This window comes from Notamacropus eugenii, chromosome 4 (assembly GCF_028372415.1).
Source record: "Notamacropus eugenii isolate mMacEug1 chromosome 4, mMacEug1.pri_v2, whole genome shotgun sequence".
Lineage (NCBI taxonomy): Eukaryota > Metazoa > Chordata > Mammalia > Diprotodontia > Macropodidae > Notamacropus > Notamacropus eugenii.
Window position 1 is genome coordinate 90853887 of NC_092875.1, and position 26421 is coordinate 90880307.

A 26421-nucleotide genomic window follows, 5' to 3' on the forward strand; every position below is an offset into this window, starting at 1 on the left:
GGTGAGAAATTTGTGCTTAGATGAAAGCATAATAGCCCAGACCTCTTTTTCACACTCACTTTATACCGTCATCATTTTCCCATGAAGAGGCTAATACTGAAATGCATATTTAGAACTCCTTGTCACTTAGAGTTTGATTCCTTGGGGAGGCATCTGGTATGTGGGGAAAAAAGCAAAACATTGGACTGGTGAGTCAGGAATCCTGAGTTCTTGTTCTAGCTATGCCACTTACTGTGGGATCTTGGGAACCTCAATTGCCCTGGGCCTCAGTTTCCTTCTCTGCAAAATATGAGCAACTGTGAACGTTGTTCAATTTGTATAGAGCCTGCTACAGACAGCTGAGTTTCCTTTACCTTGATGTTCCTCAATTTGTCACATTTCTTGAAGACTGCATTTATTCCCCTTTGGAGCTGCAATCTTTGGTCTTTTAACCTCTTCTTTTCAGGTGATCCATTCTGGTTTATAAAACTGGAGGGTGGGTATGCATACAAATGATAATGATAATAGCAGACATTTCTAAATAATCACAGTTAATATAGTTTTTAAAGAATTTTACAAACCACTTTATTTGATCCTTTCAATAGACCTGTTAAGTCATTAGTGCAAGTGTTATTACCTTTATAGATGAGGAAACTGAGGCTTAAGGAATGTGTGAATTGTCCTAGGTCTTATATGACCTCCATTTCACCCACATGGCTAGCAAGTGGCAATCAGTGTTAGAACCCAGGTCTTCTGACTAGGTCCAGTGCTCAAATATTCTGGACAAACTTTACATAACATTTTTTTCTTTTTTTTCCCCCTCTGCTTTCCAGTTCATAACGTTCTGTGCTTGTAAAACAGCGGAGAAAGCCACCCACAACTTAGACAGTAAAACCTTGATTAACCGGAACTCAGCTAACCGGTATTTTTGTGAGGGTGGAAGGAAGCTGCAGGCGGAAGGCAGGGAGAGCCGCCCCCCCCACCACCAAGAAGCCTTGAAGTTCAAAGCAAAGTTTTGTCATTGGTTGCTTCATCGACTGAGAAGATCTGCCTCCTCAAGTCAGAGAAGCTCTGCATGTGGTCTGGGAACCGAACAAGTTGTTAAAAAAGTGGATTTCTGTGAGCACTTGAGTGCAGAAGACGGGGGAAGCTGAGGCAAACGGGTGGGGGTCTTGGGCAGTGGGAGGAGAAGGAAGCAAAACATGGTGGGAAATGGGAATTAGGACAGGAGAAGAAGGGAAGACCAAATATTGGTGAAGTGGAGAGGTAGCCAGGAACCTTGGGAGAAAGGGGGTGTGGGTGGGAGCTGTGAGAGGAAAATTAAAAGGAAGTAGAGGAAACCTCAAGTAAATTGAAAGACAGAAGGGGGGCAGTGAGGTGAGAGGAGAAAAGACAAATCAACACTGTGTACAAGTGTAGCATCCACCTCTATTCCTCTTTAAGTCACGGTGTGTATAAGCCATCTAGTCCCATGGCTTCCAAACAGCCCATAGTGAAGAACAAAGGAGAGAAGCGTAAGAGAGTTGTGCTGACCCTAAAGGAGAAAATTGATATCTGTACCCGTCTTGAAAAGGGAGAGAACAGGAAAGCTTTGATGCAAGAGTACAATGTTGGCATGTCTACTTTGTATGACATCAAGGCTCACAAGGGACAGCTGCTGCGGTTTTTTGCTAATTCGGATTCTAACAAAGCCCTTGAACACCGCCGCACACTGCACACCCCTAAACTAGAGCATCTAGATCGGGTTTTGTATGAGTGGTTCTTGGTGAAACGGTCAGAGGGAGTCCCTGTCTCGGGCCCAATGCTCATTGAGAAGGCTAAAGATTTTTATGAGCAAATGCAGTTGACTGAGCCCTGTGTTTTTTCTGGAGGATGGCTTTGGAGGTTTAAGGCACGGCACGGCATCAAAAAGCTAGATGTTTCCAATGAAAGACAGTCAGCAGACCACCAGGCTGCAGAGCAGTTTTGTGGGTTTTTCCGAAGTTTAATTGCAGAACATGGTTTGTCCCCTGAGCAGTTTTACAATGCTGATGAAACTGGTCTGTTTTGGCGTTGCCTGCCAAATTCGACTCCTGAAGGGGCCAGTGCCTCAGGTTTGAAGCAGACCAAGGACAGATTGACTGTCCTCATGTGTGCTAATGCTGCAGGCTCCCACAAAATCAAACCTTTGGTGATTGGAAAGTGTAATGGTCCCAGGACTTTCAAAGGAATTCAGCATTTACCTGTTGCTTACAAGGCACAAGGTAATGCATGGATGGACAAAGAAATTTTTTCTGATTGGTTTCATCATATTTTTGTACCTTCAGTCAAAGATCATTTTAGAAATATAGGCTTACCTGATGACAGCAAAGCTATTCTTCTGCTAGACAATTCTCGAGCCCACCCTCAGGAAGCAGAGTTAGTCTCTGATAACATTTTTACCATCTTCCTGCCTGCCAGTGTTACCTCGTTGATTCAGCCTATGGACCAGGGCATTAGAAGAGATTTCATGAGAAATTTCATCAATCCTCCAGTCACTGTACAAGATCTTCAAACTCGTTACAACATAAGTGATGCCATTTTTAATGTTGCTTGTGCCTGGAATTCTGTTACTAGTGAAATACTAAGGCGGGCATGGAGAAAATTGTGGCCTAGTGTTATGTTTGCAGAAGTATCTTCTGATGAAGAAGAATTTGATCGATTTAGAGTAAGGCCTCCAAATAACACACTGGTACAGATTCTTGAAATGGTGAAGGATCCTCCTTCACCCCCAGTCAACAAACTGAATAAAAGTGAAGGAGATGAGTGGGCTGATGCTGACCAAGAAGGTGAAGTGTCACAGGGTGTTAGTGACACAGAAATAGTAGAAACTGTTTGGAATCCTGACAATGGGACTGATTCTGAAAAAGACAGTGATGGTGAAGATTTTAGGGAAGGGGAAAAAACATCTTGGGAAAAAGCTGCTTCATCCTTTGATTCGATTATTAGTTTTGCAGAAAAGCAGCCATGTTTTACAAACCAGGAGATTATGCAGTTGCATATGCTGCATGCTATTTTTATGCGACAAAGACAGATGGCAAACAAACAAACTGAGATCAGGGATATAGTCAAGATAGAAAATCCCAGGGGATATCCTGGAGTTTGCACTGATTCAGCTCAATCTCCTATACCATCTACATCTACAGCACTGTATAGTGATAACTGAGAGTCATTTTGGTGTCCCTGAGGCCCTGTAAGATCTTAAATCATCAGAGAAGGATTCAGTTATATCCAGCAGACTGTATTTTTACTTAGGCAAAAAAAAAAGTGGACTAAGACTTTAGACAGATTTTCCATAGGGGTTGGTTAAAACCAAAAGTTGATCATTGAATCTGGAATCATTTAATTATAACAGCCCAAACTTGCTGTGCATTCCGGTTAATCGAGGTTTTACTCTTATCACCCTTTATGTGGTGTGAGGAGCCCCTAAAGGAAGACAACAGAACTGACAGGCTTTTCCTTTGTAGCACAGAACTGAGTGTAGTGCAAGTCTGTATTTCATCTTTCAGAAAGCATTCCCCATACAGAATCTTTGCGCAGTAGTGACAGGATCCAGAGAGAGAGAGCTTAGTGTAGAGGAGGGAAAAGTGTAAGGTGTTCAGGTGTCCACAAATGAGTGTCTACAGACCTTTCCTTGTGGAGATTAAATGAGACTTAAGGGCTTGTGGCTTTTCTGAGTTTTTAAGTGGAGACGGGCTTGGACCATCTGACTTTTGACAGGTTTATTAGGTAGAATAAATCCTTCAGACTGAACTTAAGTGAGATTCTGTGAATGATTCTCTGGAGGGCTTGGGGCCATCACATTCCCCCTGGAAATAAAAATAGTCTATTTCAGTTTTTGAGGTAATATTTTCTAAGAACTCAGAATTAATAATATTCCCATAGTATAATTACATTCCAGTAGAAAGAAATTGCTCTGTGACCTTGGGAAAGTCAGCCTCTTCCCTTATGCCAAATACCTGTTCTTCCTCTTAGTAAAAATGGGAATTAAGAGTGGATGACCTCTAAAGCTCTTTTTCTAACATTCCATGATTCTATGGAAATATAGTTTTGGTAATTTATATTTGAAACAAGGCACTGGTAGGAAGGTAGAGCCACTCTGAATATTAAAATAATTCCTTCCCAAGGATATAAAAAATGCCATCCTAAATCAATCTGCTCCTTTCTCCAATCCAGTGTGGGGACTCTGATGGGCATTTTGCCTTCTGTTGGGTGACTTGGGTCAAGTTACTTCCCTTCTCTGGGGTATTCCCTTACCTCTAAAAGGAAGGGTTTGGATGAGGCAGTCTTGAAGTGCCCTTCTGTCTTTGACTTTCTGTAATTAATGTGTTAATTTTGGGGGTGTAGGTTATGTACTCCAGAGTCTTATGTATCACATTCCCAGGAATTTCAGTTGGTCCCATTTCTGGATTTTGATAATGTCTTTAAATCCAGACTAAGACTTAAGAAGTTTATTCAGTTTCTGTTGTATGTAAGCTGCTGAACTTCCACACCAAGAAATATACAGTGATTATTTGAACTTTCTTATGTAGCCTTGGACATTATTATCTCAGTGTTGAAAAGTCTGGTTGCTTTTTTCACTTTTATTGTTGGGCCAACTTTGTTGAAAAATTTGATATTTTTTCCCATTTATACCATGTTAATCTTTGACTTATAAACAGTTAAATGCATACGAACCATATGTATCCCTACTTAAGACCACCTATCTACCAGTGTTTCTAAGAAACACACAGAATGCTTGTATTTTTCCATCTTTTTTTTTTCATTCCTGAGTCTCTAACTCCCATTTAATTTTGGATTAATGTTGTGGAAATAGAATCAGCACATACTTTTCATTCTAGGATTTGCTATCCCTTCTACCAAGAGGCATTTAAGACCTGATGGATAGAATTTTGTCCACAGCCTGTTTATGACTATTTTTACATGTTTCTTGCTTTAAATGAAATAATCCTACAAAATATAAATGCATTGTGTATTTCTTGCTTTATATGCATGTGTATAGATTATGCAATATCTCGAATAGCTTTTAAAAAACTTCATTATTGCTACATAAAGTCAAATTGACTTTGTGCCCTTATTACTCCTACATCACTTCCTGTTGAGTCCCACTGTGTCTTTGAGATGATGTTTGTATATCCGTGTATTTTTGTGCTGTTTTCTGTACTCTTTTCACTGTTGACCCTTCTTCAAAAAACTGTTAGATTCACCTCTGCTTGAGGGAATGACATGCAGGATGTTGTAGTGATTTAAAGACAATGCTCTCTTCTTTCTCTCTTTATTACTAATAACTCTGAATGAAGGACAGCTCATTCAACCCCTTTCCTGAGGCAGTTACCCTTTGTTCAAACCTCAAGGTCTTTAAAAAGGAAAAAAGTGAGCTTTGTAATTGTCTGTATATGAAAATCTTGATAAGCGGAAGGACATAGGATGAGTACTGCCTTAATTAGATACTGAGTTCCTGATCTCCAACTGAAGGTGTTCAGTGTCCTAGTAAAGTACTTTGCAATGCTTATTGAACTGAACAGAATGTAAAGCCCACTGCTGTCAGGGAGATTCATTTGTAGGTGACCCCTCTGACTCAGACTCTGTGATTCTGTGAGTTCTTGTTTTGATCTTACATTGTTTCCTGTGTGTGAGTCCTGTTTCCAGTCAGATTGTAAGCTCTTGGTGAGCAGGAATTATGTCACATTTCATTCAGCACCTGTTACAGGCTGAACATAGAGTTGATGATCAATAAATACTTGATTGAGGGGATGTGTCTCCCAGAGGTCTCATCTTGATAGACCCATGCTATATCCCAGGAGGATGATGGGAAGGTCACATTTTGTAAGCTTACGGAACATCATATCTCCATTTTGGTTAAGTTACCAGCACCCTCATAGTGAAATACTGGGATATGATGACAGGTGATCTCTCCTTTTTCCATTGGTCACTTATCGTACTGTGACCCAAAAGCTCAGTTAGCCTGAGCTTGAGATTGCCGCCATTACTCTTTCCTCTATACCCTACCTTGATCAGAGGTCCCCAGCAGTTTTATTATTAAGCAAATTGATTATAGTGCACAAACTATGTGGTATGTGAGGATGATAAGCAAATTGTAAATATATAGTAGAATACTGCCTTTTGCCAGATTTAAGAAATTCTGTTATTTCTGAATTAGTCTACTCAGAAGTTCAACTCCTGGCCTTGGCTTTTCTTTCCTTAGCTCCCTGAAAAGCCAGGTTTCCTTTTGTGAGTTTTGTGCAATCTCAAAATAGGTTCTCTTTGTCTCAGAAAGCTTGCATGGCCACTGAGAATGCTTGATTTTTACTATCTGGTTGTTCAATCTAGATATCCTGATGGCCCCAAAGTGATAATATCCTTCAGTTCCCTCTCCAGCCTTTTTTATGTGTCAAATGCCCAGTATCTTTAATCCAATTCCCCCTCTTTTTTGTTTACCGCCACTTTCTGTGACTAATTCAGGTGCTGGTTGCTCATTACTCTGGTTTTATTATTCCTCTGTTGTTTAGGAATATGCCTAGATATCTTATTTTTCACCTACCAAGGGAGGAAATGTGTGAGAAAAAGTTTACTGGGAGCCTGGAGACCTGAGTTCTAGTCTCAGCTTGTGCCTATTTTGTTTTTTGACTTTAATCAAGTCATTTCTCCATATGTAAAATGGGTTAGACATAGGGGAAAGGGGGGGAATAAAACACTCCTAGGGATTTTTCCAGCTATAGTATTCTAATGGTTCCTTATAGCCTTTCTCCTGACTTTCTTTAGTCTTTGATACTGACTTCTGGCAATTCCAGTGGAGGTCTTGAATTGTTACTGACATGTGCTCTTCCCTTCACTTTTAACTTTTTTATACTTTCTTCAACTCTCTAACCCATACAAATATATAGAACTTCCAAGTATATAAAAAGGATGAGCTGAATTTTTACAGGTGATTACCAGGTAAATGACCTCTTCCATTGTTGGGATAGGCTGAGTGATAGTAGTAAGGGGTCACGTGTAGAGCCCTCACAGTGCTTTAAAAATGACCCAGCCAAAACTTCCCCAAATCATATTTATTTGTGTTAATACAACGGGCTCCTCTTTTACTTCCTTGAAGTAGGACCTCTTACATTCATAACTTTGTGTGAATTTATTTAGTCAGGTTGCCCTGCTCCTGATCTCTAGTTGATAGAAGTGACGTTCCTGGGAATGAGAATCTGGATTAGGGGATGTGAGAGGAATTATTTCTTGAGGAGGACCACAGACCTGTGTGAAATGAATGTCAGAATAAGAGCTTCCTACAGGGACAAAAGAAGACTCCAGGAACCTGGTAAATTGATTATAAGAGTTTCTGGAAGTTGGGTTAGAGCTAGAAAGGATTTCCAGTTCTTCCATTTTATATGATAGTGAATTTTATATAGGTAGTGAATGGACAAAAAACTTATCTTTACTCAATTCACTGTTCTTTCTGCAGCTTCACCGAATAATGCTTTCTGGTGTAGCATGTCATCCTCTGCCTGGAAAACAAATGCAGTGGGAAATGGGCCATTTATAAAAGTCATAGGGCTAATCGGATTATTAGATGTTAGGACAGCAGGAGTGTAAATTAGGGATGTAATGCTGGCTCGGTGGTGTAGGGGAAACCTGGGATCTGGTCTTAGCCATGTTCCATAACAGTCAGATCATTTCCTCCTATTTCTAAAGTTTCCTATCTATAAAAGGTGAGGACTAGAAAGGACCTTAGAGACCCTACCGTCTGAACCACCCTTTGTAGTTGTTTCTGTAGTTTTAAGTACAGAGAGAAGCAAGTAACTTGCCTAAGGACATAGCTGCTAATGAGTGATCTCAAGTGTTGTCTCAAGTGTATTCCTTCGCCAATAATATAGGGATCTCTAGGTTCCTTTTCCATCTAATGTCATATGATTCTGATAGATTTAAATTGGAAGAAGCCAGAAATTGACAAAATCTTTTGAGACAAGGCATTACATGTGGAAATGAATGATTCTTAATAGCAACCTCAAAGCAGGACATCCCAGTTTCCACTAGGAATGGTTTATATCTCTGTTACTGTGAATTCCTATGAATTAACATGAATTGATAAAACATTTTTCTTACCTTTACCCCTTCTGGAGAATAATGTTACTATTAAAAGTAGTGAAATCCCTTCCCTAAATTTGCTGTCTCCATGGGAGCTCATTCCTTGAGATTTTCTGAGATTTCATGAATGACTTCCTCCTATGGATACCCTTATCAAGTTTGTGGGTTTTGATCAGATTTTAGGATTTTGTCTTTCCATACTAAAGAGTTATCATTGACCCCTTTAATCTCTATTTACACAGCAGCCTTTCCCTTGATCCATTCTTTTGGTTAACTTATTTGAATCTTTCACCTACATTTTATCAGTCATCATATGAACACTTGCAATGTGATCTGGTTTCTGGGCCTTTACCATAGAAATGGAAGATATGATACCCATTTTCACAGCTTTAACATGATTCTTGGTACAGTTGAATGGAAAGAGCACTCACTAGATTAGGAGTTAGACTTTGGTTCTAATCCTAACCTTACTATTGACTCAGACAAACCATTTCATTTTTCTGAATGAGAGTTTTTTCATTTGTAAAGTGAGAGGATTGGGCATGTTATGAGCCTTCCAGTTTTAACATTGTGTAATGAACTCACATGCTTGGAAACTCATCTGCCCACTCATCACACCCTTGGGTGTTTCACTCCTCAGAGAAGCTTAGCATCTTTTACCAAGCTTGCAAATTAGACTACATATTTTCCCTTCCGGATCATTTACAAAGTGGTTCAGTAGTCCACCACCTATCCCTAGGAGATTTCACATCTATTTCCTCCCAGAGAAGTGGCCATTGAGCTCTTCCTGCCTTTCAAAGTGTGAAAGGATTTTGGTTTAGTGGGAAAAACACTGGATTTTGAATCTTTTAAAAGACTTGAACTTGAATCTTGACTGTCACTAGCTGTGTGACTTTGGGCAAACCACTTTATTTGAGCCTTAGTTTCCTCATTTACAAAGTGGGAATAACAGAGCACTAATCTCAGGACTGATGTATGAATCAAATGCAATAATGTGTACAAAGGATGATACAAATAGTAGCTATTAGAAGCCAGTTTCCTGTCCACAATAAAGCATCTTCTTTGCCTTTCCTCTTATGGTAACTTAGTTTTTAAAATAGTTTTTGGTGTGGAACATTCCAAGAGTCATTTTGTGACATTCACTGCTTCTACTGTATCAGATTATTTACTTGATCAGAAAACTCTGAGATGAATAAAGCCAGATTTATCCTAGCAGAAAACGGGATGTCTTTTCTTCCAATAAGTTAGTTTGTTCACTGCTGTGACCCAGCTCTTTATTCTAGTCTAACAGACTTTTTGATCCAGAAAAATGTTTCACTAATTTGTTGATGGGAATTCTTTCCAGGACCCTGTTAGAGGTGAAACCTGCACTTAAAGCCTCCCATTTCTCTGGTCCAGCGGGTATTGGTACTGTACTGTTTGGTTCTCTTTGCCATACAACCTTATGGTTTCTCTTGTGGGCCACACTTTTGTAGAACCAAGTCCTTTATGGACACCATTTTTTTATACTATAGTCTTTTGACTCCTACTGTGTTTGTAGTACACCAGAACCCTAAGTTTTTTTTCCCTTCATGCTTCAGTCTAGCCAAGTGCCCCCTTATCCTCACACTTGCAGTTGATTTGAAATCCAAAAGCAGACCTTATCATGTGTCCTTTCTGAATTTTGTCTGGTTAGGTTTGTTTCCTTCAAAACAGCTGAATGGAAGCCATTTAAGTCTCAGAACATCTATCCACAGATCCAGTACTGCTAATCAGTTTTAACAGAGAAGTGAATAGGAAATTCTTGGGTCCTATAGCATTCATGTTAGGCTTCCTGTTTAATCCCCAATTTATAAACTTTTTCACTGTGATCAGAAAGTGATCTAATGGATTTATCACTGACTTTTTTATTCCAATGTGTTTTATCAACCCCTTAATACTTTTGGAGGAACTTGGGTCTTTGTTAAGTATTATCTGGACTATTTAATTCCTAGCCTTCATGTAACCTGTCAGAGTTTCTTCTTCCCCTTGACCAGATTATTTTTTTGAAAAATACATTTTTTTCATAGATAATAAAAACTCTCAGAACAGAGGCTCATCACTAGAAATGGAACAAGCATTTATTAAGCACTTACTATGTGCTTTACAAATAAATCATTTGATAGATAAATCACCATACCTGGTAATGCCATAAAAAAATTATTTTTAAAACCTTATCAAGTCTGAAATAGAATTTCCACCTGCTTTGACGGAGGCAGTCCTCACACCAGTGAAGTTATTGATTCTTGAAGCCAGTAATAGAATCTCAGGGAGGCAGGACTTTTAAAGGTTACCTCAGCCCCCACCTGAGCATGAATCCCTCTTACTGCCCTGCATGACAGAAAGGGAGCCCACAACTTCATGAGGCAACCTACTCCTTTGTAGATTAGCTCTGCTCATTGAAAGTTGCTTATATTGATTGAGTCAAAATCTGCTTCCTTAATAGCCTTTCATTCACCCGAGGCCCTAGTTCTGTCTTCTGGGGCTATACAGAACCAACTTGCTGCTGCTTCTCTTTGATATCCTTGTATTCTAAATGTAATCTAACTAAGGCATAATACAAAAGGATTGTCATTCCTCTACCTCTGGACCCTATTGAGCCTAATCAGTGTAGCCTAAAATCAAATGAGTTCTTTTGGTACTGACTCCTATTGACTCAGGAGCAGCTAGATGGTACAATGGATAGAGTGCCAGGTCTGGGGTCAGAAAGACTCATCTTCCTGAGTTCAAATCTGGTCTCAGATACTTAGTAGATGTGTGATCCTGGGCAAGTCACTTAACTGCCTCAGTTTCCTCATCTGTAAAATGAGCTGGAGAAGGACATGCCAAACCACTAGTATTTTTACCAAGAAAACCCCAGATGGGGTCATGAAGTGTCAACATGACTGGAAAATGACAACAGCCCATTGACCCTGTAGCTCATTAACCAGGCTTCCTTCTCTCCTTCCTTTCCCATTCTAAGTCATTGTCATATAAACTGTCCCATATCTTCTGCAGCTTGTACTTGTGCAGCTGGTTTTTTTGAACATAAGTGCAGAGCTTTACTTTTTACTTAAAAAAACCACAAATTAACATATTTTTATTTATTTTCATTTTATTTTCCATTATATTTTCATTTATTTTGTTCCATTATATTTTCATTTATTTTGTTAAATATTTCACAATTACATTTTAATCTGGTTTGGGATGGGCTGTTGGAATACCTAGGATCTATTGTATCAGCTGTTCTTTCCAGCTTGTATAGGATCTGTGATCATAGACTGAAAACTAAGAGGGACCTGAAAACCAGCCAATTATAACCTCAACTTACTGATGAGGAAACTAAGGCCCAGAAACTACAAGATACATTCTTATGGCCATGCAACTACAAGTCCCCTTTAGCTTCAGCCTCCTGACTTTTTTCCTCTTCCAAAAAATGTGCAGGTTTTATCTTCATTTTTCAGTTGAAACTGAGGCTCAGAGAAGTTAGGTGACTCACATTTGAGAACTGAGATAGTAAATGGAAAAGCCAGAAATAAAATCCCTGTCTTCTGATTACAACTTCCCTCCCCCAGCCTGTGAAAGGGTGAGGACCAGGGGAATTTGGCCAGAGCAGAGGGAGCCTGCTGCAAGTTCTCAAACTGGAAGAATCAGTGAGGTGTTGTACATCATCTGCCTATTTCTTTTCTGACCCTCCTCAGCTTGGCCCCTACCCTGTTTTCTTCAAAATTTCCTTTAATAGGACCAAGGGCTTTGCCTGTCTTTTTCATTTCAAGTGTCCTGGACATGTTCAGTATCCCCTTTCTCTGCTTTCCTCACCTACTCTCCTCCATCTGTTGAAATCCTGGTTTCCTTCAAGGTCCAACTCAGGTACCACCTCCTTGGTGGACCTTCCCTAATATCTGCCCCTAGGGAAGGATTGCACTCCTGAAATTTCTCATTTCAGTTTACCTGCATCTCTTCTTTATGCTTATTAACATTACTTCTTTTCTTTTTTATAAATATTTTCCTTACCTTATGGGATTATGAGCACCTTGAGCAGGATTGGTGTCATGTCAATCTTTGACGTATCTGTGTGTCCCTGATGGCAAGTACAGTCCCTTGAACCTGATAAGCACTTAAATGTTTATTTGAATTAAAATAGATGATAATGGAAAAGTAAAGACCTTCTACAAAATTGCCCCCACTGACCTTTCTGTTGTTCCCCTAAGTGGGCATTGTCTCATCCAGACTGTCATTACTAACTCCTTCTGCATGCCATGCCCATTTCACCCACCCTACCTTTATTTGTATTGGCTCCTTCTTTTATCCTAATCCTCTCCAGCCTTCAAAGCCTTGTTTAGATCTTACAGCCTAAGAGAAGTCTTCCTTGGCCACTTTTACTCCACAGTGATTTGTCCCTCCTCTGAACTCTTGTAACAGTCACTGTCCATATCACATAGCTGACATTGTATCTTATCTTTTATCATGAATTAACCTTTATTTCTCAACTACATTGTAAGCTCCTTAAGATCCTGAATTGTGCTCATTGTATCTCCCACAGTGCCTGTCTCAGGCTGTTATGCATAGTAGGGGCTCGATATATACGTTTAACTGATTTATGCAACTTTTCCTTGAGAGGCAGTTTGAGTTGACAGAAAACACTGGTCTTGTATTCAGAAGACTTGAGTTCAGATCTCAGCACCAGTACTTACTGTGTGACTGTGGGTAAACCTCTTTTAACTTTGCCTCAATTTTATCATCTGTAAAGTGGAAAAAAAAATTAATTACCTCTCTTAAAGGGTTATTATGAAATAAGTGCTTTTTAAATTTTAAAGTACTATTTAAGTGAAGTTGTAATAGGTTTTATTCCTAACTTGAAGGGTGAGTTCTCCATCCTGCTCTGGGAAGCCAGTCCCTTCCTCCAAGCCCTATCATTTCTTGAGAGTCCCCATTACCATCCCTGTTATCTTCCTCTCCCTCCCCACTGGCCCATTAGGTTGCAGAATTCATTAAAACTTAATCAAACCTGAATCCCTTTATTCTTTCATGACTATTCTCAGATATACAGGGCACACCATGGCTTCATTTGCTCTCTACCAGTAGACTTGTGTCCCTTCAGCATTCTTGCATTCTTTGGCAGCTACTCTCCAAGGGCATCGTTGATGGCTTTTCTGACCAAATAGCTCTACTGTATTTTTTATTCTTAAATCTCTACTCCCTCCAGTACTGGAGGTAAGATCTTATTTTTGGTCAAAAGTTAATGGAAGACTTCCAGAGCAGAGTGAATACAATGAGATCATTAAATGAGAAGATCTAAACAACCAACTCAGTGTGAGTTGAGTGTAAGAAGAGGGTTCTCAAAGGGAATCATCAATGTATGGACCTATTAGTTCAATGCAGTAACTATTGAGTATCTTCTTTGCGTAGGCACTGTAGCTTTTTGGGCTAGCATTATTTTGATTTTTGAAGCAGTTGGTGTGAATAGATTCTAGTACTTATGTATGCATTTTTGTACAACAGTAAATTACTTACCTTTTACAGTATTGTTCTAGAGTGGATATTAGTTACGGTTACTCCTATCACAGCCAAGGAGCCAGGGCGGCTAAGATGTGATAGTAAAGCTGCAGCTACCTCCAGTGACCCAGAGAAGGGTACTAGCCTCTCCAATTCTAAGGCTAGCTGTAGATAACTTATAAAATTGGGGAGAGTCCGGACCTCTGGGCTGGTGTTCTCTAAACTGTACACTGAAGACAGGAGAAACAAAGTGAACTAGATGAGACTTTTTATTGGCAAAGCATTATGACTGGTTGGTTACCTGGGTAGTTTTCCCTATTTGTCTGTGTGCCCTTGGATAAAGTTTCATGCATTGGGCTATATGCACTAGCTGCCTGAATTCTTAGAGTCAGTATACACTTAGATACTAAGTCACAAAGTCCATGACAGCCTTGACAGCACCTTTTGGGTCCTTCCCTCTTTGCTTGGAAGTGCCTATTGTCATACCTGGGACTGTATTAAATAGTATTTTCTGAATCCTGATAGATTTTAGCTGTGGCTCCACATATACAGTGCAGATAAGGTGTTCCTCAGGTACAGATCTCAGGTATTATAAGGTACACAGTAGAATCCACAATTACAGGTTCACTAGGTCAGGGGAGTTTGGTGGGCTACCCAACAGTCCCTTCTTTACATTCTTCCTAAGTTTGTCCTAAAGACAGTATATCTGACATTAAGCAAACTTGTTATATAGAAATCTAAACTCAGAAACGCATACAGTACAGGACAGTTGCTTGCATTACTAAACTATTCCTCACTTGGCAAAATAGCTTTTCCACCATGATGTTCCTTTACATAACAAGCCCCCTGAACAGTTTCAGAATAGTACTTGGATTTATAAAAATTCAGTCTATACCTAGCTTTTCAAAATTATGTATTACAGAAAACAATGTATTTTCCTCATTCACTGAGCATGGGTGTTATCCATTTCAAGGCTTCCTGAAAATTTTAAACTAATCAGTATCCATCCTTACAGTGGTGATTAAAGTGAGTTCTTGGGACATCTTGAAGGCTGGTCCTGGCTTTTTGAAAAGAACTGGGGTTTCCATGAACCACCAGGAGCATGAAATTGGGTTAGTCTTGCTATAATTGAAAGGCCTCACTCCTATCCCTAGCCATGAGTGTGGACCAACATCCCAGAGAGCACTGATTGGACTTTGGTGATGGATGAATTTTACTTGGATAGTTGCCAGTGGACTCTGATGGACTTTGTGAGTTTTATTTCTCAGAGGCTCAGAAGGTAGTATGGAGAATACATGAAATTCTAGTGCTTGTCTGGAGCCAGCTGCTTGGGTACGGATGATCTCATCTTTCCAACCGATATAGAGAATAGTTGTCTCTGTACCTTATTCTCTTATTAGACTGTGAGCTCCGTGAGGGCAGGGATTTATTTCATGTAAACACAGATGCTCCAGGGCCAAGTGCAGCAGATCCTCAATAAATGCTTTTTGAATCAATGTTTTTGAATGGAAGAGATTTGTCATTTTAATTTGATTGTGTTCTTTGATTTTTTTGATTCAGTGTAGTTGATTTTCCATCATTGCTTCCCTAGTGAATGCCCTTAGTGTTTGCTCAGCACTTCCAGCATCTGTGTCCATGTGACTAGGTTAGGCCTTGGAAGCAGGGGTGAAAAGCAGACATTGGAAAGGAAGGGGATATTGTATAGGATATTTGAAAGCCCCCAGATTTCAGAAATCAGTTGCCTTCATTTTTTCAGGACGTGAAATTTTGCTCATCCTTACCATCTTACCAACCAGATCACTTGGTTCTCCTGGAACTTCGGAGCTTACTTTTGTCCTGCTTTGACTGGTGGACAGTTCCCAGTGGGGGCTTTTAGAAACTGGACTAATGATACCAGCCTATGAAAAGACCTAGGCCTCTAAGGAAAGAAGAAAGGAACAGAAACATGGGGTGGCAGCCAGTGAGCAAAAATGACCTCTCACACATAGGACAAAGAGAGATCATTTGCCAGCCCTTCCCAAGCACACCTGTTGCTATGTCAGGTATCAGCTCATAGGCTGGATATTACTATTGAAGCTTCCAAAGGAGAGAAGTTAAGGAAAGGATACTGGCTAAGTAGGGTAAATAGATAACAGAGACAATAATCAATGCTTCATTAGCAAAATTTATTGTCTCATGTTGAGAGATGGTGGGTTATGTACAAAGATTTAACACTACAGACCTGTCAATTTAAGTATGGCTTGTATTCCTGTGGGAGCAATTAACTAGCCAACCAAGGTCTTAAATCTCAGACTTGCCCATGAGGACTCATGTCACCTTAGCCAAACCTTTCCTTGTACCCCTAGATATTTCTTACACAAACTCATGTCTCCTCTGTCTTGAGAAATTTGCAGGGTTGAGCAGTTTAGCATTTATTGATGTTTACACACACATACACACACACACACACACACACACATACACACCATTTGAGAACTGAGATGGGGCTGGTATTTTTTTTATAATTCCCCCCTCCCCCCTAAAGTTTTTAAGATAGAGAAGGTATGGGGGAAGGGGAGGGAGGAGAGGGAGGGCTGTTCTTGGTATCTTCTAATCCTCTAAAGGGAATGGAAACGTTAGCATGAGTTAATGGAGGAAGCTCACACTAAGACTGATTTTACTCATGGTAACTTTCTCCTCTCTCAGCTTCTGCTCATCTTGGGCCTACCCTTTTCCTAGAGGGAAGTCCAAGAGACCAGGTGATGGCAGCTACTACAATCTTCCTCACAGCCAGTCCCCAGGTGAGCTGTCCTTCCCAAGATCTGATGGCTTTTTCCTGAGTGTGACCGCAGCTCCTTCAGCTTGGAGCTTTTCTGCTCAACAGACCTCATTTGGAGCTCAAGCTCTAAGTACTTTACCTAATAACTGTTGAGATTGGAGTCAGAAAGACTTGAGTTCAAATCTAGCCTTACCTACTAGCTGTGTAACCCTAGGCAAGTTACAACCTCATTTTGCCTCAGTTTTCTCACCTAAAAAAAGTTTATAATAATAAATCCTACCTCTTGGGGTGGTTGTGAGGATAAATTAGGTTTTCCTAAAGTGCTTTCCAAACCTTAAAGCATATTTATAAAAATACTAGGAGATACTACTGTTTAGTACTTTTATTACTGCTGCTGCTGCTACTACTACTACTACTACTACTACTACTACTACTATTAGCACTACTACTGCTACTCCTCCTACTCATACTCCTACTGATGAGGCTGGGATTGTCTTGGTAGATCTACATCTCTGCTCCCTGTGTATCCTCTGACATGAGAACACATCCCTCCTTTCAGTTGCCTCCTTTGTGAAATAAGATTAGAAGATCTCATAAGGCCTTACACTACAAAAGGCCCTTTCTAATACTAAAGTTTATGAATTTAGGAGGACCTTCATGTGGATAACTTCTTGGTGTCTTGGTGACTTCTCTCCATGCCCCATGACTCTACATTCAGATATCTTCCCCCAGGTTCCCTTTGTATAATTATAGACTGGGAATGGGTGGTGGATAAAAACTCTATTGCCTCATTTCAGAATCTGATATCTGAGTTGTCTTAATAGCCTATCATTAGGGAGTTGATTAAGCACAGACACAGTATATTAGGGATAAACAGATCATCTAGCTCAAGGGTGTACCAGGTCAAACCTAAATCTGTCTTTATATAGTACTTTCTAGTCACAAAACATACATACATATGTATGTGTATATACATATACACAAAATATATCAAAACACAATAATTATAAGTAATTGAATTTTTTATATGTAAATATATATACATTTTATATAAACATACACATATATCTTATGTATGAATTTATACATAAAAGGTATAGGAGATTCATGGGGAATATTTATTATATGTATATATACACACATGAATACACGTATTCCCCCATGATTCTAAAACTTTTTTTTTTTTTTAAGATTATTGGTTTTGTCCAGTGAATGACTTCCCCCGACCCAGATCATTGCTCCTTGGTAGTTGATTTCCCTGGGTTGCTACCGAAATGATTGAGATTCTGGTGGCTAACTTTCTCATGAAGAGTTTTTCCATATTTAGTCAAATTGGTCATTATATGGCAGACATATAGTTTGTTGTCAGGCCTATTCTTGAACCCCTTACCAGCTTCATATAAGTTGTGATAATTTAAACTCTACTGGAATATCCTCTGAGAACCCAGGAGTGGGCATTTAGTATAGCTATAATGACCTGTGAAGTATCCTTATTGCCATTCTAGGACTTAGGCCCAGATTAAATGACTTGCCCAAAATTACATGGCTAGTAAGTAGGAGAAGTAAGACTCCAACTTGTTTCCTGACACTAAGCCTAGTGATCTTTCCACCGTAGCATGTTGTATCTTTAACTCAACAAGAAATGAGTAGTCATGATTTTTCCATGATTTTTCTATTGTATTATTAACCATGAATTTTGGCTGTTCTCCCCAGAGAATTGTGTCCAGCTCGATTTTACATATTAATCCATTATAATTTTCAAACATTAATTCAGTTGTTCATTCATGAAGAATATACTTCTATCCTCAGTAGGTGGTCAAGTGGAGGAGGAGAAAGGGGTTGTCTCAGATAACACCACAGATGACATTTCCAAATTTGGGAGCCTGTTCCCAGTGTTTACTAGGGATTGGGAGGATTTGAGGAACAGGAAGTACTGGGAACTTTCTCCTGGACTGCTAACTGCTTGCTTGGGGTGTTTTTTTCCTCTTGGCTATGAGTAAACTGGGAAGAGCTCAGGATGGGCTTCCATCTCATGTCATCTGCCCACCACATAGACAAATACACAGAGAACCTTTTGCACCATGGGATTCCTTCTCTGTTCTTTCTTTCTGATGCTACCACCATGGTGTTAGGGAGAAAGAGCACTGGATTTGGAGTCAAATTATCACATACTAGAGTATATGATCATACACAGATTATTTCACCTCCCCTAGGCCAGAATTTCCTGTTTTGTAAAACAAGGATGTTGGATTAGATGAATTCTGAGATCCTTTCTAGCTCAAAGTCATGATCCTATGAACTCCTATGAACCCTTTCCTTTCTTTCCTACCCTTTCCTCATATGGCATTGTCCTAGTAGGAACGTGTTGTTTCAGGGGTTGCTGAACTTCGAGGATGTGGCAGTATCATTCAGTCATGAGGAGTGGGGGTATCTGAACCCTGTCCAGAGGAGCCTATACAGGGATGTGATGCTGGAGAATTTTGGAAACATGGTCTTTTTGGGTAAGGATTCTCCCAACTCCCTACCCAGTGACTCAGGTTCTGCTCATGGTGGCCCTCCCCACTAATAACGGATATAGAAAATCCAGAAGCCTCTCTCAAGTTTTGTCAAGGATGGAAATTCCTAACCTTCTTTTATCCTAGGTATGTATGTGTTTCCAAGGGACAGGTCTCTATTGAGGGTAGTGAATAGTTACTTAATATTTCCTGGGGTCTGTGGCTTTGCAATTTAAAATATTTTGATAACTGCAATTCAAAAGAATCAGTCTCCTCTGCAATCCTATGGATTTTATTTTATGCATTTAAAAATAATGAGAAGAGGTCCATAGACTTCCCCACAGTGCCCAAGGGGTCCATGACACATAGAAGGTGAAGAGCCCTTGCCTTTGAGGTTAGCATGGCTGGTAGAATATTGGACTTGGGATTGAAGACTTGGCTTTGAATTCTGACCTCCTGTTCACTAGTTTTGTGACCTGGAGCAAGTCATGTAATCACCATGAACCTTAATTTCTTCATCTGTAAAGCAGGAATAATAACTTGTGCACTATCAATTGCACCGCTTATTGTGAGGCTGCTATGAGGGAAAGCCCTATAGATATGGAATCCTGCTTTCCTGCCTTCATGTCCAAAACTCTTTCTATTGTGTCAACTGAACAGAGAGCATTCCTTGCTCTTTTTAAAGAGCATATCCCAGAGGCCTGAGGATTCGTTCACCCTTGTTATCACTAAGTACTTGGTAATAAAAGGGGAAAAAACAGGATTAGACATTTTAAATTAATAATAACCTCCCATTTCTACAGTGCTTTAAGGTGTAGAAATTTTTTTTTCCTTACAGCAGCCTTGTGAGATAAGTGGAGTGCAATATTATCCTCATTTACATGTAAGGAATTTGAAGCTTGAGGTAAAGTAACGTCTCAGGTCCTGTAACTAGAAAACATTCCATCTAGGATTCAAACCCAGGCCTACCAACTCCAAGAATCCTAGAGGGAGATTCTAGATGTGGCCAAGAGCACATAGATGTGGCAAATCCAGGACTTGTTGCTGAGTGTTCAGAGTTCTTGGCTTTCTAGAATCATAGGATCATGGGAGATTTAGAGTGGTGAGGGTCCTTAGAAACCATCTGACCCTGCAGTTTGTAGAAGCTTGAGGGTTGCTGGAACCCCTGTACTAAGTGGCAGATTTGGTATTTGAACACAAGTACTTACATCCTAAATCCAACATTCTGTCTACTATGCTACCTCTCTGTTATCTAATCTAATGCTTCTCCCAGTCCTGGAAAAAAATATGTTAAAAGAAAGAATTTGTCAAAACTCTCAGGGTTCACTTGTAAAAATTACCTTGACCTGACTGTTATCTTTTTCAAGACTTCCTTGCTTTGTCCATTTTTCCTTACAGACAGCGGGGGATGGCTGGGGATTACAACAAGGGGAGGCCTGAGTTCTCCATATACAACACCCCTCCCATTTCCTTCCTATGACCAGGGCTCCCCATCTCCAAACCTGATCTGATCTGCATGCTGGAGCAAGGGGAAGAACCCTGGGGCCTGGATACACAAGGAACTGAAGAAAGAAACTTCCAGGGAGGTGAGTGAAGTTTCTGGCCTAATCAGTTGGACTGGAGTCAAGGTGAAGGAACAACCAAGCTCCTTGGGTCGTGGGCTCACACCTTTTAGGTTTGGACAGCTATCCAAGGCAACCTCATTGACAGACATGGGTCTGATTAATAATAGTAACTGGCACTTATCTGGTGCTTAAGGTTGGCAGAATGCTTTCTGTGCGTTATTTCATTTGATCCTCAGCCACTAGATGAAGTTGGTACTATAGTAGTGATTACTCCCATTTTACAGATGACAAAACTAAAGCCAAGGGAAGTGAAGTGACTTGGCCAGGGTTTCATAACTAATTGTTGTCTGAGGAAGGATTCAGTCCTTGGGGCTTCTGGTGAAGGTCAGAAATGAAGAAGGGGGAGCTCATAATAGAAAGAATGTCATTCAACTTGTGATTTGCTGAAGACCTCCACTGAAGTTCGACCCGCTGCGTCCCGAATCATCCTCCCATGTTTAGAAAGCTGTGATTGTTTGGAAGTTTTTCTTTTAAAACTAAAACTACCTCTCTGCAACCCCTACTCATTGTTCCTTGTTCTGCCCTTGGTGAACAGAACAGTTGGGATTCCTTTTTCATGTCTCCCCATTAAGGCCTCTCTTCTCCAGACTAAACATTTCCAGTGCCTTCAGACAATCCTTATATGCATGAACTCAAAACCCCTCATCATCCCAGTCTTTCTGGAGGCTAAGTAGCTCATCCAAGTCCTTCCCAAAGTAGAATGATCAAACAGCCTGATCCTACTATGGTGCTGGGAGGGGACAGAAGATAATCACACTGCTGCCTCCCTAGTCTTTGTTGCCACACCTTTCTTACTGCTGCCCAAGATCAAATCAACTTTTATCATCCTGCCCCTCCTCTCAGGTCCTGTTTGAAGCCTCCATCTGACAAACAGGTCATGAGCTGGGGGAAGAATAGTCAGTCACCTATCTGTAGCACCTTAAGGTTTACAAAGTTGGTTGGTTGTTGTCCTTCATTCTCAAAGAGGACCAAAATGACATCACCATGATAAAATGAAGTTTCAGTGTATCTGACTTTGGTTGATAAGACCAATATGAACTCGGAATGCTCTACCACAGATTGGGCACAGATAGTCCATGTGAACATTTGGGGTAGATACTCTAAATTTGCTCATCCTGAATTTCCTTTAAGATGTTTCAATTCTGCTTTGCTCATAGAGCATAAGACTTTCTCTGATGTGGGCACCTCATGCTGAGTGATCCTGTTATACAATCAATTCCAAAGTTCTTGAGAGAGACCTTGAGAGTATCCTTGTATCACCTCTTATAACCGCCGTGTGGCATCTGCCCCTCACAACCTTCCTATATGGTTTTGAGTGCGTACTTATGAGATCCCATGTTATAGATTATGAATCTGAGTCTCAGAGATGTCAGCCAGGTTAGAATTGGAATTTAAATTCAGGTCCTCTGAACCCCAACTCCAGAACTGTTTGCATTGTATAACACTTTCACTTCAATGCAGGGCTATTTTAAAAATATTTAATAAAATATAGTCTTTTCAGATAGCATTCTTGGCTTAAAATATAGACAAAAAAGTAATCTAGGCAGAATAGTACATTCCTGGAATCCCTTCCTTTAAGGAGCTCACATGATATATGTATTAGAGAGTTGGAAAATCAACTGTTCCATTACTGAGGAAATTATGAAAGGCTTCATTTAGGAGGTGGTATATCAGTTACACTTTAAAGGCTGAGTAGCATTCATTCAACAAATAAGGAAGGTAAGTGAGACTGTTCTGGGTATAGAGAATAACATGAGCAAAAACATCCAGGTGGGAGAATTAAAGGTCTGTTCTAGAAGTAAAGTATAACCTGGGTTGGTAGGTATGTGGATTATATAAAAGAGTACTATTAAATAAATCTGGAAAGATTGGGTAATCTTAATGGCCTTTAATATTAGGGGAAAGGGTCTGATAAGCAGTACAGAGCCAGTGAAGAATTTTGAGCAGGGAAATGCTGTGACCATTTTTCTGCACATGAAAGATTATGGGTAAATTGTATGTATGTATGGATTGGGAGGGAGAAGAGAGTAGAAGCAGGAAAACCTGTTCACAAGCTATTGTAATATGTTAGATAGACAGTAATTTGAGTTGTGGTAATGGGACTAGAGAAGGGAGGGTATGGTTGCAAGAGATTGTATGAAATCTCTAACTTGGGGCAACTCATTAGATCTAACAGATGAGGGAGACAAAAGCATTTTACAATAACAGAAAGTTTTTGAATGCGGGAGGAGGATGGTGGTTATATATAATGATATATAATGATGTTATAATAGGTTTCAGGCTTGGGAAAGTCTATATAATAAGCATAGTTTGGCAATACTGACTTTGAGTTGCCAGGTGGAGATGGACTTGTATGGCTGGAGCTCTGGAGCAAGGACAGATGAATATTGATACAGCTGTCATCTGCCTAAAGGTGGTGTTTGTTTTGTTGGAGTGAGTAGGAAGGCCAAGGAAGAGACCATAGAAGAGAGGACCGAAGATAGGACCTTAAGGAACATATACATCAAGGAGTAAGGAAGAAGATGAAGAACCACATAAGCTGAGAAGTAATCTGTTAGAGAGGAAAGGTAGAACCAGGAGGTCCTGTTGTGTCTGAGGCAAATGGAAGATAGGAGATGATGGTTAACAGCATCAAAAACTTCAAAGAAGTCAAGGAGTCTGAGAATTGCAAATTGCAAATTTGCCAGTTTAGAAGTCACTAGCAGCCATTAAGAGCATTCCGAGCTCATATTGGTCTGATCAGCCATAGTCAGACACATTGAACCTTGACTCTATCCTCTTCGAGAACGAAGGACAACAACCAACCAAGAGCAGTTTCAGCAGATGCCTGGAGCGGACATCATGTTGCAAGATTTTGGGGAGACAGATGATAAGGAAATTGAGACAATGTAGAGACAATTTCAAGAAGTTTAGCAGTGGAACACAGGAGAGGGATGGGTTGATAGTCTTATGGGATAGAGAAGATAAAGGAAGCCTTGTTAGAACCGTGGACACTTGAGTATGTTTGTAGGCAGAGGAAATCAAAACAAAAAAGGCAGCTAGAAATGCGACAGTGGGAGAAAGGGAGAAGAACCTTTGCATCCTTTGTGCTGACTGTTCCCTTTCTCCTCACTTCCCTTCTACCACTTGGATCCCTAAATTGCCATTATTTCCCTTCTTTTCCCGTCCTCTCCTCAGATTGTAAGGTCTTCTTTTGAGAATGATTGATGTGCAAATTATTGTTAACATGATATTTCCCATGTGATAATCCTTGCCCTGCTTCAGCAGTTTCCTCTGCCCCAGAACAGGGCATAGCTGACATTTGTGTATTGTTTTTGTATTTTCAGATTGTGAAGCCAGGACTGAGAACAAGGAGTTGATATTAAAACAGGAAATTTCTGAAGAAGTTGACTCAAAAGGGGAAATAATAGAAATACTTTTAGGTGGGGTTCCTCAGGATCTACTGCTTGGAGAATCCTGTGAACTTGAGGACCATTTAGAGAGGCAAATGGAAAATCTGGTAGGAGGGAGAGAAGGCCCTTTCCTGCCCCAGCAGAGAAATTCAAAACAAATAACAGTTGCCTGCCAGGAAACTCCAAGAGAAGACAGTGACCATGTAGTGACATATCACAGGTCTCCTACAGGAGAGAGACCTTACAAATGTGATACATGTGGCCAAGGCTTCAAACGCAGCTCTGATCTTATTAAACATGAGAAAATGCATAGTGGTGAAAAGCCCTATGAATGTAATGAATGTGGGAAAGCCTTTAGTTGGAGTTCAGCCCTTATTCAGCATCAGAGAATTCACACTGGAGAGAAACCTTATGAATGTAAGGAATGTGGGAAAGCCTTTGGATGGAGCTCGGAGCTTATTCGACACCAGAGAATCCACACTGGAGAGCGGCCCTATGAGTGTAGTGAATGTGGGAAAGCCTTTGTTAGAAGCTCAGCTCTCATTCAACACCAGCGAATACATACTGGTGAGAAGCCCTATGAATGTAATGTTTGTGGGAAAACGTTCCGTCACAGGCCAACTCTTGTTTACCATCAGGGAATTCATACTGGGGAGAAACCCTATGGGTGTAGTGTATGTGGGAAAGCCTTTACCCAGAGCACTACCCTTATTGAACATAGAAGAATTCACACTGGAGAGAAGCCCTATGAATGTAATGAGTGTGGAAAAGCCTTCAGTCGGAACTCAGCCCTTATTCAACACCAGCTAATTCATACTGGAGAGAAACCTCATAAGTGTAATGACTGTGGGAAAGCTTTTCGTCACAGGTCAGCTCTTATTTATCATCAGAATTCATACTGGCGAGGAACTCTTTGGATGTAATGGAAATTTGAAAGCCTTCAGCTTATTTCTTGTACATTATCATCACTTATCTCATATTTAACCGTGGAGAGTTCACACCACAGGGAAATCCAAGGGATGTGAAGCACATAGGAAAGCTTTTCAACACAGGTCAATTGCTGTCATTAAAATTCAGTGTTGTAAATTAGATGTTTCCATCACAGTGAAAGGATTTGGGTGTTAAGTATGCCTAAAACATACTTTAGTTCTTCTATAAGGAGTGCCTCATTTGGGTGGCTACTAGGCTTTCCAGATCATTTTTCCAGTTTTTCCCTGGTCTATCCTCACTTATTCTCAGCTTCTAAGTAGTTAGAGGGTTATAATGTTAATAACTGTATTCACTCTTTTAAAATATTTACTAGGAACAAATCTTTTAACTACTTCCCAACTTTTTTTGGCCTGATGCATTTCACATGTCTTCCAGAGCAATGAGATCTTGTATAGAGTTTAGCTCTCTGTTCTTCCTGTTCTTTGTTTTTATATTTATTAGTTTCTTTTTAGAAACCTGTGGTGCATCCTCTTCCCCTAATTTGCCAGTTTTCTAAACTAGACATTCTTTTTGGAATGACACATTGAATCAGCACTTTATGATCTGACTTCTTTAAGAAGCCAGACTTTTTTTTTTTAACAAAATCAAATAGTTTAAACAAAGTTAAACCATCACATGCCTCAAATATATTAGAAAAATAAAACATGTCTTCTTCATATTTGTTAATAAGAACTATCCCTTAGTAAAAGTACAGATCTTGACCAACATTTGAAAAGTCATGCCACACAAGCATGTGAATGGAATTAATCTGTGAGCCTTGTAACTCTTAAGAATTCACGTTGAACCAACACCATTAACAACTGTAAGCTCACAAGCTGGGTAACCAAGCCCCATGGAGCCCCAAATTCTGTATCACATGCAAATGAACTATTGATTAATGATTATTGATTGATTGTCTGAAAGAAAAAATTCTTTAATAATGTTTTTATCTTAACCTCATAGAACAACAGCCAAGGGAAAACATTGGAAATTAGGATTCATCTCCACCAAATCTTTCTCCATTGAGCAAATAGGGCAGAATAACTTGACTTTACAGTTCCTAATCATGAGACTTTGAGTCCTGGCAGTTCCTTGTGATCTGAAAGGAGCCTGATGCCTAGAACAAGCACTTAATACTTAATGTCTGTTTGAGGAATAAGATGATGAACTCTTGATAAGAAGTCCAAGTGCAGGTAACTGCCAGGCAGCTCTGAGACATACGCCAGCCTGGGAAGGTTAGGACTGGAGATACAGATTTTGGAGCTATCCACAAATGGAATAGGGCTAAGTATTCTGAAGCTTTGTGCCATCATTTAATTGCAGTCAGGTTATATCTGAGAGAGAAAGAGTGAGCATTCCTGGGAGGAGCATACACATTCAGTGATGTTTCTGAAGGCTTAAGATTCTGCAGATGGATAGAACATTCCTATTTTTTGGTGTTAAACACTTATCTCTGAACTCCAGAAATGAAGACTTTTGGGTTTAATTGCAATAGCTTAAAACCATAATGATAAATAAGGCCAGTTGGAGAAGGTGGTGAGAGAGAAAAGGAAATCTGCTATAACAGTCACTGTTTGATTTATGATTAACAATAAAATGTCTTGATATGCGTGATATGA

General features: G+C 39.9%; 2 protein-coding genes across 2 annotated transcripts; both read left to right on the forward strand.

The window, feature by feature from the left end:
• Nucleotides 1–973: 973 nt before the first annotated feature.
• Nucleotides 974–26421, forward strand: LOC140500354 (uncharacterized). Its single transcript, XM_072602871.1, has 6 exons — nucleotides 974–1098; nucleotides 15320–15605; nucleotides 16249–16343; nucleotides 18696–18822; nucleotides 20301–20402; nucleotides 23768–26421. The coding sequence occupies exons 2-6, from the start codon at nucleotides 15464–15466 to the stop codon at nucleotides 24754–24756; spliced, it is 1455 nt and encodes a 484-aa protein (XP_072458972.1). The 5' UTR covers nucleotides 974–1098; nucleotides 15320–15463; the 3' UTR covers nucleotides 24757–26421.
• On the forward strand, nucleotides 1095–15059 carry JRK (Jrk helix-turn-helix protein). Its single transcript, XM_072602867.1, has one exon. The coding sequence runs from the start codon at nucleotides 1451–1453 to the stop codon at nucleotides 3161–3163; it is 1713 nt and encodes a 570-aa protein (XP_072458968.1). The 5' UTR covers nucleotides 1095–1450; the 3' UTR covers nucleotides 3164–15059.